Source organism: Myotis lucifugus, unplaced genomic scaffold (assembly GCF_000147115.1).
Source record: "Myotis lucifugus unplaced genomic scaffold, Myoluc2.0 scaffold_274, whole genome shotgun sequence".
Taxonomy (NCBI): Eukaryota; Metazoa; Chordata; class Mammalia; order Chiroptera; family Vespertilionidae; genus Myotis; species Myotis lucifugus.
In genome coordinates this window covers 538228-554593 of record NW_005871322.1, presented here as the reverse complement: position 1 = coordinate 554593, position 16366 = coordinate 538228, and the positions used below count along the sequence as shown (strand labels likewise).

At 37.7% G+C, this 16366-nt stretch overlaps 1 protein-coding gene across 1 annotated transcript in view; it reads right to left on the bottom strand.

Moving 5' to 3' along the window:
- The window catches only part of CBFB (core-binding factor beta subunit), a 65278-nt gene that overhangs the window by 35603 nt on the left and 13309 nt on the right, over positions 1-16366 (bottom strand). The window contains exons 3-4 of the mRNA XM_014464979.1: positions 15985-16089; positions 11777-11893 (exon numbers count right to left, since the gene is read on the bottom strand). Coding sequence (XP_014320465.1) covers positions 11777-11893; positions 15985-16089 — 222 coding nt within the window. The remainder of the gene's footprint in view (positions 1-11776; positions 11894-15984; positions 16090-16366) is intronic.

Here is a 16366-nt window from a genome sequence, read left to right as displayed (position 1 = left end):
AATATTATTGAGATAGTGTACATATTTTTTGTACCTTGTTTTCAAAATCTTGTATGTACTTTTTTACATACATCACATCAATTCAGACTACTGGCACAAGTGTCTAGTGCAGCAGTTCTCAACCTGCGGGTCGTGACCCTTTTGGGGGTCGAACGACCCTTTCACAGGGGTCGCCTAAGACCATTGGAAAACACATATATAATTACATATTGCTTTTGTGATTAATCACTATGCTTTAATTATGTTCAATTTGTAACAATGAAATTGGGGGTCACCACAACATGAGGAACTGTATTAAAGGGTTTCGGCATTAGGAAGGTTGAGAACCACTGGCTACCATTCTAGAATCACAGTTCTAATACAGTAGAAATGTTATATCTTAAGTAGCAGGTACATGAATATTCCTTTTATTACTATTCCTAAAACTATACTTATCTTTTTATCTATTCTTTATTTGTAAGATATATTTAATAAGTGAAAAGATGGCTAGCATTTATGGGGGAAATGAATTAAATAATGAACATACTAAAAAAGTAAAATATGTAGCTTTCAAAACTTTCCCAATTATTAGAACTTTATAGCTATCCAGCCCACTTAATTTGGGACATCTTACAGGGTATTGTAATGACTTAACAAAAATCACATTGTAGTAAGATTTAAACACAAAAAGTATGCTAAGCCCTGACTAGATAGCTCAGTTGGTTGGAGCATTGTCCCTTGCACCTAAAGGTTGTGGGTTTGATTCCCAGTCAGGGTACATACCGAGTTTGCAGGTTTGATCCCTGGTCAGGGCATGCATGAGTGGCGACCAATGTTTCTCTCATATCGATGTTTCTCTCTCTCCCCCTTCCTCTCTCTCTAAAAATCAATAAAAACACATCCTTGGGTGAGGATTGAAAAATATAAAAGCCCTGGACGGTGTTTCTCAGTGGTTAGAGCATCAACCTGTGTACCGAAGGGTCTTTGGTTCAATTCCTGATCAAGGGCACATACCTGGGTTACAGGTTTGATCCCTTGCCCCAGTCAGGGCATGTGTAACCAACTGATGTGTCTCTCTCACATCGATGTTTCTCTTCTCCCCCTCCTCCCTCCCTTCCACTCTCTCAAAAAAAAAAAAAAAAAAAGTCAATGGAAAAAATATCCTGGGGTGAGGATTAACAAGCAAACAAAAATGCTGAAATATCGTACTGGTTTTATTGTACAGTCCCACACAAAGTTAATGTCATGTGTTATAAATTAAATCATTTTCACTAAACATCATTTTTCAAAAGACTGCTACACATAGAAACTCTAATGACCCATTGTCTAGAAAAGACATTCCTTCTGTGAGCCATCTGATCATACTGAGATATACATGGCTTTAAGTAGGAAACATTTTTAGTCTAATCTAAAATACTGTAATATGTAATGTGATTTATATTCTTTTGTTGTTGCTAATTCTCACCAGAGGACATTTTTCCATTAACTTTTAGGGAGAGTGGAAGGGAAGCAGGAGAGACAGAGAGAGAGAGAAACATCAAGGTGAGAAAGACACATCGACTGGTTGCCTCCTGCACGGGCCCTGGGATTGAGCCTGCAACCTAGGTACACGCCCTTGACAGGAATCAAACCCGGGACCATTCAGTCCCCAGGCCAATGCTCTATCCACTGAGCCAAACATAGAATTTTTCTTCATGTAAATATATTTAAAATACCTGCTGGCTTTCTCACGGTATAAAAAAGCAATGTTACACTAGCCTATGCATCACAAACCACCATTAACTTGAACATTGCTGAGACCTCACATTCTATTTCTGGACTTTCTGCAACTCCAAGATTCCACTTTGAACTCACTTTGCTTAAAGTCCCTACCCCACCCAAAAACAGCTCCATACAGCTCCTTTCATTTCCTAACTCTCTCTTCCTAATACTTTTTCACTCAGGTTTAACTAGCACTACCACTTAAGTTTATATTCAAATTTTAATAGCTTTCAAAACTTTCCCAATTATTAGAACTTTATAGCCATCCAGTAAGAACATTTTAAAACAAAGAAATTAAAACCGAGATTAAATAATTCACTTACAGAAGGTCACACAGCTAGTAAGTGATAAAAGCTAGCACCAAGACCTCCTGACTCTATACACTCACCTAAAACAGTTCCATTAATGAACTGCATTACTAATATTTCCGGGTATATAAAAATAGACGATTTTCCTAAACAACAGAGATTATGGTTACAGCCATAGAATCTAGAACAATAGATATTGTGAACACTTTGCATGACTTTAGAATATATTGTATTGCCTGGTTGGCCCAGTGGTTGAGTGTTGACTTATGTATGAACCAGGAGACCATGGTTTGATTCCCGGTCAGGGCACATACTCAGGTTGCAGGCTCCATCCCCAGTGTTGGGCATGCAGGAGGAACTAATCAATGATTCTCTCTCATCATTGATGTTTCTCTCTCCCTCTCCCCCTCTGTTCCTCTCTGAAATCAATAAAAACATATATATTTTTTAAAAGAATATTATCGAAAAAGCAACCACGCCTGTTGTGTAGGTTGCTTGGTGTAAAAAGAAAGACAAAGATTCTTCTTAGTTGAAATTCTCTAAGTATGGCCTGTAAAGCTATTCTAGAAGTAAACAAAAAGATTTCCTTTAAAAAAAAAAAAAAAGAATATTATCCCCTTCCTAAAAAACAGACAACTTACTAGTTCTGCCATCTTTATTCTATAATTCAAAGTAAACAATGAATATTTAAGAGTCCTGAAATGACCCCAGCCGGATGGAGCGTAGTCAAGCACACCAAAAAGGTTGCAGGTTCAATCCCATTTGGGCACGTGTGAGAGGCAACCAATCGCTGTTTCTCTCTTTCTCTAAAATCAATAAGAACATATCCTCTGGTGAGGATTTAAAAAAAAAAGTCATGAAATGTTCTGGACCAGGAGGTATAATTTCAAGTCAAAATAGCATACAAAATTAAATTTAAAAGTTCATTTTTCTTAATTAAGATAAAATATCCTATATAATAGAGGGAATATGCAAATTGACCATCACTCCACCACAAAGATGGCTGCACCCACAGCAGAGGTGGGGTTTTCGTAACACAAGATGGCTGCACCCACAGCGGAGGCCAAGTTCCCATAACAAGCCTTAACAAGCAATCAGCAGGGACCTGAGGCTGCACCCCAACCCTAATGGGGTGTGACAGGGACCTCAAGCCGCGCCCCTCATCCTGGTGCCAGGCCAGGGGACCTGAGGCCCCGCCCTCCACCCGGTGGGGCTTGACAGGGGATCTCAGGCTGTGTCCCCCACCCGCGGGGCTTTACAGGGGACCTCAGGCCGCGCCCTCCGCCCCAGCGCTGGGCCAGGGGACCTGAGGCTGCACCCCCAGCCTGGCGGGGCTTGACAAGGGTGGGACCAGACGAGTCTGGATCTAGCCAAAGGGGGGGGGGGCGGGCGGCTGGGTTTGGGTCTCACACAATTTTGAGGTACGCATGAGTGGGCAGGGACTTGACTCTGGGCCCCATGGTGCGCCCCAGACTCTGACAGGAGGAAGATTTTCATATACATTTTATTCATTTTTCTTTCATCTCTGACACTTCTATTATAGAGAAAGGGCAAATAGCAATATTAAAATATTTCCTCTAATTAATCCCCTTTTAATGTGTACGAATTTCGTGCACCGAGCCACTAGTAATAAAATAAAAGAGGCAGATGTTATTTTTTGCAATCCATTCCTGTCATCTCTGTAAGAATTTTTAAAAAATATTATAGTAGCCCTAACCGGTTTGCTCAGTGGATAGAGCATTGGCTTTTGGACTGAAGGGTCCTGGGTTCGATTCCGGTCAAGGGCACATGCCCGGGTTGCAGGCTAAATCCCCAGTAGGGGCCATGCAGGAAGCAACCAATATGTCTCTCTTGCATCGATGTTTCTCTCTCTCCGCCCCCCCCCCCCCCGTTCTAATCTCTCTAGAATCAATGGAAAAAATATCTTTGGTCCCTAACCGGTTTGGCTCAGTGGATAGAGCTTCGGCCTGCGGACTGAAAGGTCCCAGGTTCGATTCCGGTCACGGGCATGTACTTGGTTGCGGGCACATCCCCAGTAGCGGGTGTGCAGGAGGCAGCTGATTGATGTTTCTCTTTCATCAATGTTTCTAACTCTCTATCCCTCTCCCTTACTTTCTGTAAAAATTAATAAAATATATTTAAAAATATATATATCTTTGAGTGAAGATTTAAAAAAAATTTCAAAAGATTTTTTAAAATATATTTTTATTGATTTCAGAAAGGAAGGGAGAGATAGAAACATCAATGATGAGAATCACTGATCAGTTGCCTCCTGAATGCTCCCTACTGAGGATGGAGCCCGCAACCCAGGCATGTGCCCTTGACCAGAATCAAACCTGAGACCCTTCAGTTCACAGGCCAATGCTCTATCCACTGAGCCAAACCGGCTACAGCTGACATCTTAATTTTTAAACATTCTTATTTGTTCAGGAAACCAGTCAACTCTGCCTCTTGGATTTAAAAATTATTGAAATAAAAGCTTTTCTTTAAAAAATATAAACATATGACTTCCAGCACTAAATTTTATAATTCTAATTCAGTTATTATAGTATACTTAAAACATTTTTAAAAGCCAGATTACTTATTTTAATGCACTAAACTGTTGATAACTAAGTGCTGGAAAATATACTTCATATTTTAGCTGAATTGAAACACAAAATCTAGATCTGACAAGCTAATTGTAAAGTTGCTTCAGTTTCTCTAGGGGAAAATCACATTCCAAAGCTTTACCACAGATATCTTTTATTTGGAGTGACTGGGCTGCCGAAGGAGAAGGAACTTGTTGAGCTTGAATAGGATTTCTCAAAGCTAACATCAAGGAGTCCTCTAAGCCCTGCCAAATTGTGGATGGTATATAAACAGACACAATATTTATTTTGGGACAAAGATCCTGCAGGCAAGTAAGCAAAATGCTCCAGAAGAAGCAGTCACAGGCCTCTGAGAACCATTTAAAACAAGAGTCTCTCTTTATTCCTTAAATCAAATGCTGTTAAATTTTGCTTTGCTATTTGATGCTAATGCAAAAGAATGATAAAGATTAAGTATAAAAGTTCAGAAAGGAAAAACATGGCTTACCAAAAACATTTATTTAAAAAGTACCTACTCTAGCCCTAGCTGGTTTGGCTCAGTGGATATAGCATTGGCCTACGGACTGAAGGGTCCTGGGTTCGATTCTGGTCAAGGGCGCATACCCGGGCTTGCGGGCTCGATCCGTGGTGGGGGGTGTGCAGGAGGCAGCCGATCAATGATTCTCTCTCATCATGATGTTTCTCTCTTTCTGTCTCTCCTTTCCTATCTGAAATCAATAAAAATATTTTTTAAATAAATAAATAAAGAGTACCTACTCTAATATATCCACTGAACCAAACGGCTAGGGCTAGAGTAGGTACTCTAATCACATATACTTATAACTATTTCCGTGTCTGGTACATGTTTGACTATCCATTAAAATAATAAGTTATAAACAGGAATGAAACAACTGTTGCCAATGTAGTAACACTAGATAGCATATTCAATTTCCATAGGAAAAATAGTAAACAGTGTAAAGTTCATTTTTTTCAGTTTATATTTTTCATACCCTTTATTTATTTTTTATTTTTTTAATATATTTTATTGAATTTTTAAAGAGAGGAAGGGAGAGGGAGAGTTAGAAATATCAATGAGAGAGAAACATCGATCAGCTGCCTCCTGCACACTCCCTACTGGGTATGTGCCTGCAACGAAGGTACATGCCCTTGGCCAGAATCGAACCTGGGACCCTTGAGTCTGCAGGCCGACACTCTATCCACTGAGCCAAACCGGTTAGGGCATACCCTTTATTTTTATACTCAAAAACTAAATTATGTAGTAAGGACATACAATCATTAATTCAAAATCCCAAATGAGACTTTATAAAACACAGAATGCATGCAAAAACCATTCATCTTACCACTAAAGACTAACAAGTTTTGGTCAACCATAATAATTTGATTTGTTTGAAATAAAAAGTAATTAGAAATGGGTCCTAAGAGGAAAGATCAAAGGAACTGGAGTTGTCTGGTCTATAAAAATTTAATGTAAGAATGATTTAAATTCTGATCAGTTGCTTTTCTTGTCCTATGACAGCTAAATTAGAGGAAAGCAGTTTAGATTTAGGAAGAATTAAGAACATTTTTGCTTTAGGGTTTTATTAAGGCACCAAAATGGACCACTTGGGAAAGATGTGGTATTACAACACTGCACAGCTACGTGAAGTGAAGCTTGACCTAAGGCATGCTACACCACCAAAACTCCATCAAATAGCCCAACTTTGGATAGAGCATCACAATTTAAAAAGCATTTTCACATATTCTGGCATCTCATTTAATCCTCACATACATGAGATACATGAATAAGGCAGACATTCTGATTCCCATCCAAAATAATAAAAGCGTAATATGCTAATTAGACCAGACAGCCGGACGACATTCTGGATGAAGCTGAGGCAAGCCGCTGCAGCTGCCAGGGCCGAGCCCCTTGCACGAATTTCATGCATCAGGCCTCTAGTTTACAAATAAGGAAAATGGTTATGATTGTCTTTTGACTCAAATCCAGAGCTCTTTCCACTGCACTGTATTATTTTAAAACTTCTGAAAAAGATCCTTATTGAGAGTCAATGTAGACAGCTCACTAGACACCAGGGTACAAAAGTTCCAACTATATTTGATAGACAAATTATAAAATTGTGTTCTCACTTGATTGAACACAAAGTACCTATTTATAGTCAATTATTCATTAATAAGCCTTCTTTATTAAAGACCCTTGCTTTGAAAATATTCAATAAATAAAAGAAGTGATTTTGCTGAACCTATTTTCTTAGACCATGAAGCCATATTTCGAATGAGAGAGAATATGAAGCTTCTGTTTCCTATTAGCATTCAAATTTTTTCTGAATTCACCGTACCTAAGTGAATACTGTAGTAGCCAGTCTTCAAGATGGCCCCAATGATCCCAGCCTCCTGGTATTCACACCCAAGTATGTGAATAAATCTCCTGCCTTGCTGCTGAATGTGAGCTAGAGTGTGTGGGCTACACTTAGTGACTCGCTTCTAATGAACAGAGTAAGACACAAATGATGGAACAGGTCATAAAAAGCAGAGTGACTTCATTTTCTTCCCTCTGTACAGAGCAGAACACGTGACTACAAACTGAAGCCACCTACTAAAAGTCACGAGTTGAGCTTGGAAGTGGCTGCTTCAGTTCTCGTCAAGTTTTCAGAGACTGCACAGCCCCAGCCCTGATCCAGAGCCATCCAGCCAAGCCACTCCTAGATTCCTGTAAAAGGGCATGGGGAAACTTTTGGGAATGACTGAAACATTATCTTGATTGTGGGTGGTTTTCACATGGGTGTGTACATTTGTTAAAACTCAAAGTATACACTTAAAATGGGTGCATTTTATTGTATGTAAACTATACTTCAGTAGAGTTGATTCTTTTTTAAAGGCCACTGAATTCTTCAGCTAAGCAGACAAAGGGTTACTTACTAAAAAGCAGTGCCATGACTTAAGGGTAGTTGGTGAGAAAAGATAAGTTGCAATAACAATCTACCACCACAAACTCACGTCCTAAACTGCTCCTCAAAATTGTTCCACCCACAGCCTTTCCCATCTCAAATGACAGCAATCCCATACTCCCAGTTGCTCTAGCCAAAAATGTTGGAGCCTTTCTTGACTCTCACACTCCACATTCAACCCAGAAGCAAACACTGTTGGCTCTATCTCATAGTACATGTATACTAGGACAACTTCTCACCACTTCCACTGCTACCACCATAATAGTCAAACTGGTCTCCCTGCTTCACTCTTGTCCCCTGTAGCCTATTGTTAACCCAGCAGCTAGAGTGATCCTTTCTATGGCAGATCATATATTTCACCTGCTCAAAAACCTGAGCAGCCCTCCATTTCACTCAAAGTCCACCTCAATGGCCACCGTGGTTACACAAACTGGCTTATCTCCCAGATCTTATCTCCTATTCTCCTTGCTCAGTCTACTCCAGTTACTGGGGCCTGCTTGCTGTCTATCCAACACACAGTGCATGCTTCCACGCTAAAGCCTTACAATGGAGGTCTTCTCTATCTAGAACACCTTTCCCCATACCCAAATGGCTCATCATTTCCTAACCACCTTCAGATCTTTGCTCAAATATGATCTTCTTTACCCAGACCATCTTATTGATTAACTGCAAACACACCTGCTCATCCTTATTTTACTCTACTTTTTCTTTTTTTCCCAGAGCACTTACCACTTTGCAACATAATATATAATTTATTTATTATGCATATTGTCTACTCCTCCACTCCTGCCATAAAACAACCTCCAGGGTAGAATCTTTTTGTTGTTGTTGTTTACTAATGTATCACAAGTACCTAGGACAGTGCTCAGTACATATAATAGGTGTTCAACAAATACTTTCTGAATGAACTTTTTGTAACTGTATCAGGTATTGGGCTAAGCACTTTATATTCACTATTTCAATCACTAGGGCAATCCTAGAAAGTATGCATTAACCTCATTTTACAATGAAAACCATAGATTAAATAATTTGCCCAAAGTTACATACTAGCAAATGAAACCAGGACTTAATTCTGCCTAATTCTAAAAGCCTTATTAACCACTAGTTTTCTCAAAGCTGGGTATGAATGGGAAGAAAACTAAGCTGCTTCAGGAAGTAACCTGGTAGAGAGTATGTGGAAGACACTGATTTGTGATCCAATATAAGGAGCAGAGGTAAATAATTAACATTTGGGGAAGTTTCCTTCAGTTTTTCCTTGCTTCTAGTCCTAGCCCTGTTGAGATAGAAATAGAAGCTAATAGTTACCAGAAAGAGACCATAAAAAAAGAGGAAGAGCCCTAGCTGGTTTGGCACAGTGGACAGAGCATCGGCGTGCGGACTGAGGGGTCCCAGGTTTGGTTCTGGTCAGGGGCACATGCCCAGGCTGTGGGCTGAAATCAATAAAAAATATATTTAAAAAAAAAAAAAAAGGAGGAAGAGAAAAAGACCCATGAACTCCACAGATGAAAAAACATTGGTCAGTACTTTTTTTCCAAATTCTCTGGCATACTTTATCCCAGTAGTATGGTGTAATATGAGCAGTTGTTTTCTTGTTTGCTTTAAAATGCTTTTTTTCCTGTAGATTCTACTAGTGTAGTACAGGTGTTGGCAAAATTATATTTGAGAAATATATGACCTACACATAAACATCTACAGATTTAAATCTAAAGAAACTGATTTTTTTTGCCAGTTTTACCATTCTTGGAACACAGCCACACTCATCTGTTTACACATTGTCTATGGCCTCTTTCACACTCTAACAATAGAAATAAGTAGTTGCAACCGAGAGCACAATGACAATACTTTGTATCTGGCCCTTTACAGAAAAAAACTTCTAAAACAAACATTAATGAAATGCAAGTTTCCTGATATCTTACATTGTTTTTATCACTTTTCCTGATATATTTGAAAACATATCCTCTATACTAGAATATTAAAACAATTTTGGTACTGTTGGTCATATAACTAAAAACATCTCAATGGCTTGAGTCCAAAAATAATATGGTCTTCAATCGAGTAAACATATGTCATTAAATTAATTCAAGCAAATATACTTCCTAGTAGAGTTAACACCATTTAATAGTTATTAAACACTGGAAGACTTCAGTAACATTGGGATGTCAATTTTTAAAAATGTATTTTTATTGATTTCAGAGAGGAAGGGAGAGGGAGATAGAAATAGAAACATCAATGATGAAAGAGAATCATTGATTGGCTGCCTCCTGCACGCCCCCTACTGGGGACTGAGCTTGCAACCCAGCATGTGCCCTGACTGGGAATCAAATTGTGACCTCCTGGTTCCTAGGTCTATGCTCAACCACTGAGCGACACCAGCCAAGTGAGATATCAATTTTGAAGTTAAAATAGTTTAGCGTTAAAAGTTGAAAGGAGCCGAACCGGTTTGGCTCAGTGGATAGAGCGTAGGCCTGCGGACTGAAGGGTCCCAGGTTCGATTCCGGTCAAGGGCATGTATCTTGGTTGCGGGCACATCCCCACTGGGGGGCGTGCAGGAGGCAGCTGATCGATCTCTCTCATCGATGTTTCTAACTCTCTATCCCTCTCCCTTCTTCACTGTAAAAAATCAATAAAATATATTTAAAAAAAAAAGTTGAAAGGAAAGGATTTATTTCTGGTCTATGTCTGCCGTATCTGAGCTACCATGTTCAACACACTTTAAGGAAGCATTTTGAACAAGGAAAACAATAATTTCTTCAATTTAGTCATACATACATGTACCAAATAGCCCCCCCCCCCCCAAAAAAAAAGCAAAAATCATATAGTGGCTTCAAAACTTCTGCCCTTGGCCCTAGCTGGTTTTGCTCAGTGGATAGAGCTTCGGCCTTCGGACTAAAAGGTTCCAGTTCAATTCTGGTCATGACCATGTACCTTGGTTGCAAGCTCAATCCTCAGCCCCCAACCAATCGACGTGTCTCTCTCACATCAATATTTTTTTCTCTCTCTCTGTCCCCCCCGCTGCCCCTATTCCCTTCCACTCTCTCTAAAAATTAATGGAAAAACTATCCTAGGATGAGGATTTTTAAAAAAAAACACAACCAAATAGTAGATCTGGAACATTTTCATTTAATCTTTCAAACATAAAAGCTAACACATAGGAAAGCAAATTACTTATTACTAATTTTTTACATTCTGTACCTATTTTCCCCTCTCCCTTCCCAAAGATTAGTTTATCACTGACAAAAGATCAAACCTTATTTCATAAAATTAAAGAAAACAAAGAAGTCTTCATTGTATATATAGAAGATAAGAAATCCTTTCCCTACCTAATACATTCTAATACAAAATTTTTTTAAGTTCAATATTGAGATATTTCTTATGTTTTACAATAAAGTGATAGGTTATGCTATTCATGACAGAAAATTAATTTAGCAAGTTGATAAAAACAGGTATGGAAACACTGCAAAGGAAACAGGAGAAAAGTTAAGTATAAAATAAGGTTAAAATTTTCTTTCTTTAAATATTATATTGAAGTCAATTCCTACATAAAAAGATGAACCAATCCACAATATTCATTAAAATTTCACCAAAATCATAATATATACATTAACTTAGTTTTTAAGAGAGCTCTCAGCTTAAATATTTCCACTTATATTTTTCATCTTCAACATTAAACTTCCAACATAAAAATTTTATGACATCTATTTGTTTTCTCAAAAGCTTTTTCTCAAAACAAAGAAATTATTTCCAAGTTAAAATTTTCATGCTGTTTCTTCAAAATTAAATTATTAACAGAACCAGAAACTACCCAAGAGCTATTTCTAAATATTATTAAATTTAAAGCCTAGCCTACAAAGCCTTTTCTCATTTTTCTCTTAATTTCTTTTTTACAGCACTGTAGTCACAAATATTTTAGTAAAAAAAGAGTATTTCCTGCCAAACATTTAAAGAAATTAAGTTTTTAATGCTCCGTGTAAGAAAGTACACTAAAGGCTAGAACTTTCTAAGGTGAATGTTAATACACATGAAATCAGCAATGGAATGATATAAAAGTTTGAGTGATTTTTTAAAATTATACATCCTTATAATATGAAAACATATCCCTTTATAATCAGAACTATGATCTCTTTATTAATGTAAATCATCAGACAATTTCTAATAAAACAATCCATAGTATTTCAAATTACAAAGAAATGTTTCCTACCTTGCCTGCTTCTCTTTCTAAGTCGACATATTCCCGGCTAGGTGTTTGTCGCTGTTCTCCCTGCCAGCTGGCCGGAAAAAACTGGAGAGACAGATTGGTTCCTGTGGCCACAAAAGCCTTTTAGAAAAATCAATACAAACAGGATCAGGAGCAGGACATTACATAAATTATGCAGGCAGTCATTTATTTTTACATCAGTTTCTGTCTTAAGCCAGGCAGCACCAAGAATACTTAAAAGTAAAAAACATGCACTCATCATTTTTCTTAAGTATTAAGTTACAAACATCTGATTCCATTTTGAGGACATTTGCCATTGGCTGCTTAAATATAAAATCAAGCCATGGAAATCAATACTTTCTTTCAGGTCAGTTCTTGCTGACGTTAGGATTGTGCATTGCTAATGTCTAACCAGAAGCCACCATCCCTGAATTTAAAAACTTTTATTTTTAAAGTGTGAAAATCACTTAAGATCTAAACATGTTGAATTCTAAAACATACAATTTAAAGTTGTATAAATGGGACATTTTAATTTTTCTTGATAGCCCTTGCTCTAAAGCCCATGTTAAAAATGCACAGGACTGTCCACTTCTGATAAACCATACATTAGCATGTGCCCTGACAGCACTTCCCATTCTCTCTAAAACCTTGGGTGATTAAAAAACACACACACACACAGCATTTTCTAAAATCTGACTTCAGGATAACTGGATCTGACTATTACAAAAGAGTATTCATCTAATATTTATAAAAGATTAGGATAGCTCAACAGACAGAACAATCTAAATCCATTTCAATGAAGTGTCAGTGTAGTCCCTGAGCAATTTAACTATATTTCCCCCCAAGTAAAAAAATGGAACACTGTCCCTTTTCCCCAAGGGAAATTAAGAAGTAAAAAGCATTTTGAAAAAACAACACATTTTTTATCATCTAAATGTAAATTTTCTTTGTTGGAATTTTTTTATTAATTAAAATAGAATGTTTTTGTTTTATTTTACCAATTAAAGTTGTAAAGCATAAAGCTTTCAAGCAGAGTCTTCATCTGAAAGGGGTTCACATTCTGGCGATTTGTTCAAAGCCTTTAGCTGATTCAACTATCCTCTAGTTCTCCTGATGATTAACAGCTTAGATTTTTTTAGAGGTAAAAACTATACTTCCTATTTTTATTACTGGTACCGTTAGGTACAATTGTCAACCTAACTGCTAAATTTCTACAGTTTTGATAGCATTTCCTTAATCAACTGGGATACCCTTTCTTATGAACAGACACTAAACAAACGACATTACAATATTAACTTAAAAAAATCTTATCCCACTATTAGCTAAGTTTAAAAAACAATCAAGTGAAATTAAATAGTTTAAATTAAAAGTAGACTGCTAGCTATGTCCTTAGGCAAGTTACTTAACTCTACCTCAGTTTCCTCACAAATTAATATTTGTAAAGTGCTTAGAACAGATCAAGTAAATGATATGTAAGTACCTGCTAAATAAAAGAAATAATTTTGAGCTAACTTTTTCCACCCTCAGATAATTAAATTCTCAGAGCACAGTGGTAGCAAATAAGAGATTCAGCCCATGAAATGAAGCCTTGTATCAAAATCTCCCAGGCAAGTTTCTTCAGTATTCACCTAGTAACAAATCCTTCCACCCACTGTACCCCAAATCAGCTCTATGCTCAGTAAAAACAGTCTACAGATCTTATTACCTCACCTCCTGTCTGAACACCAACCTCAGAAGAGATTTCCTGCTTCCTCACTTCATGCCCATTATCTCATCAAGATCCCTCTCTCTGAGATAGAAGTGATAAAAAAAAACAGATCATTCTAGAATAACATTTCCCAAATTTATTTGACCACAGAACTCTTTAATGGAATACCTATACATACATGAGCTCAGAAAATTATCTTCGAAAACATAAAAATGCTACACCGGCATCCCTGTCTATATGTAAGATTTCCAGATTGCCCCGACTATATTTTATGGTTTCATAAATTATAAAACAGCACACATTGTGCCAATCCAACATAGTTTTTATCCTTCCATTTTCAGGATTAAAAATATATGGTTTTGTTCTGGCCAGGTAGCTCAGTTAGTTAGAGCATTGTTCTGACACTCCAAGGTTGTCAGTTCAATCTCCAGTAAGGGCATATACCCAATGAATGCATAAATAAGTGGAACAACAAATCAATCTCTCCCCACCCCATCTCTTTCTCTCTCAAATCAATAAAATAAAATTTTAAAAATATACACATGATTTTTACTGTTCTCCCAGTAGAGTCACCATACCTATCATAAGTATTTTTTTCTTTTATTAATCAGTAGTGTTGAAGACATCTCCAACACTTTTACTACAGTAAGAACTTACCGGGGGAATAAATCAGTTTACCAAATAGAATAGATTCTATACCTCACCCATGATCACTTTTATTCATGCTACCATAAAATCTGGGTAAGTTTTATAGTTAAGAAGAGATGAGCATCACAGAGCTTAGGTTGGGAATAATTGTGGGAAATATGTATATTTTTTACAGTATATAACTGCTGTCAAAATAGAGGCCAAAGAATGCCTTTTCCATATCTATTTTCCATAACCAAACAGGTAAAAGCTACTGCCTGTTCATAAGTCAAAAGACAAATTTTAGGCATTACATTAAGTAACCCCTAAACTGAATTAATCAGGTACCTATGATGCAAAAGGCATTGTGCAAAGTAACTGCATAGAGGGGAGTATATTAATGAATATACCACAGAATTAATGTGGTCTCCACCCTCTAGGAGATAAGAATACCATACTGTAATTTACACGTGAAGAGCATTGAATTAAAGGGGGGAAACTAGAGAGGGTAATGTGAAATTCCTTACCAAATATAAAGTTACATTATTCAACAAATTAAGACACATATGCCATCTTAAGAGCAAATCTTTCAATGTACCTTCAACTTTTAATACTTGTCATATATTAAGAACTTATTAAAATTTGTAGGATGAAATATTTGGAAGAGAGGAAGAACTAGAACATCTGTCTGACTTATCCCTGGAAAGTCTATGACAAATACAAGCCACCTATAAAATATTACAGCAACATTATAGTACAGTAATTCAGATACACTGCGGGTTAAATTATATTCCCAGTTCATAATTACATGCAGTAAAGTTCTGATATGACAGAAAAATTGTTAATAGCTATTCTTCATTTGGTTTCCAAAAAACCCCCAGCTTTACAATAGTCCTGACAATAGTCTGTATCTCATCTTTTATATCAATTACCTCCAGGAAATCCACTGGTTAGGTATACCATCACCTTTTGCAAAAGGAAACACATGCAAAGGATGATACAATTACTGGACTGAGTAATAAATGATTCTTTTACCACTCAATAACAAAACCAAAAAATATTTGTCTTACACATTATAGTCATATGATTACAACTACTCAAGAAATTTGGCAGTGGACTAAAAGCAGGAGCTTTTCTTTCATAACATGCAATAATCACCAACTGTTCTAGAGCTCCTGGTAAATTTAGCCAGTATCTTCTCATTTTCTGTAATATGATTCTAAAAAACCTTCATTTTAAATATGGAAGTAACCTTTAAAAATAAATTTGGTTTTGTTGGAGAAAATTTAATGTATGCAAATTATGTATCAATAAAAATAAGTAGATGCTCTATAAAGGAGGTGGGAGAAGTAAATATACCAATATGTCCTCCCATTGTTAACCCAAACTCAAACTGCACAGTAGCTTCAAGTCTCTTCAAATGCAATGGGCCCATCCCGGAGTAATTTTTGGCCATTACATAGTATTTCAACTCTTTTTTTTTTTTTTAAATAATCAACCTTTCCTTTCTTCCCACGGACAAATCAAAAGGAGATAAGGGAAACTAGAACACTTTTTTTTTTTCTTTTAACATCAGGTTTGGTGGAGGCAAAGCACCAAATCTACCACCCATAACACGGCCTCAAGATCAACTGTGGTTTTTGAAAATCCATGCAGCACAAACGGGGTATGCTTTTTAGCTTTGAAAAAAAAAAAAAAAAGACGATAATGGTTTCTCTCTGATTCTCCTAGGGTTTAACATTCTAAGAAGAGATCGCGGCACGTTCTTTAGGGCATTTTTTTTTCTTCTCTATAAGGACAATAGATAGATAACTGGCGTAAAGATTTATTATTCTGAGCTATGCTGGGAAGGAGAGAGCTTCACGTATAGACTTACCAACACACTATCTTGCAGGAGCCAGGTCCTTGAATGAAGCCCAGTTCTTTTTCCGAATGGGTGTTTCCTGCCTTGGAAACACCGACCCCCTTCTCGGATCACAGCCTACACCTAACCTGGCCCGGCTCGGTCCGCCTCGGGTTTCAACGTGCGCCGACGGCACACCGCCGAGCCGAGTCTGGGAGACAGACCCGCGGCCGAGGGTCCCGGGGCAGCGTCTCCGCGCGAGGACGCGCGGCCCGCCGGCAGCTGCTTTCGCATTTTGAATCCCGAGTAGGAAGTGAGACGGCGCCCCGCTCAGTTCCGGGACCCGCCGCGGCGTCCGGAACCGACCTGGGCCAGCCGCAGCCCCCGCGCAACAAGTGACCCGCGCGCGCCTCGG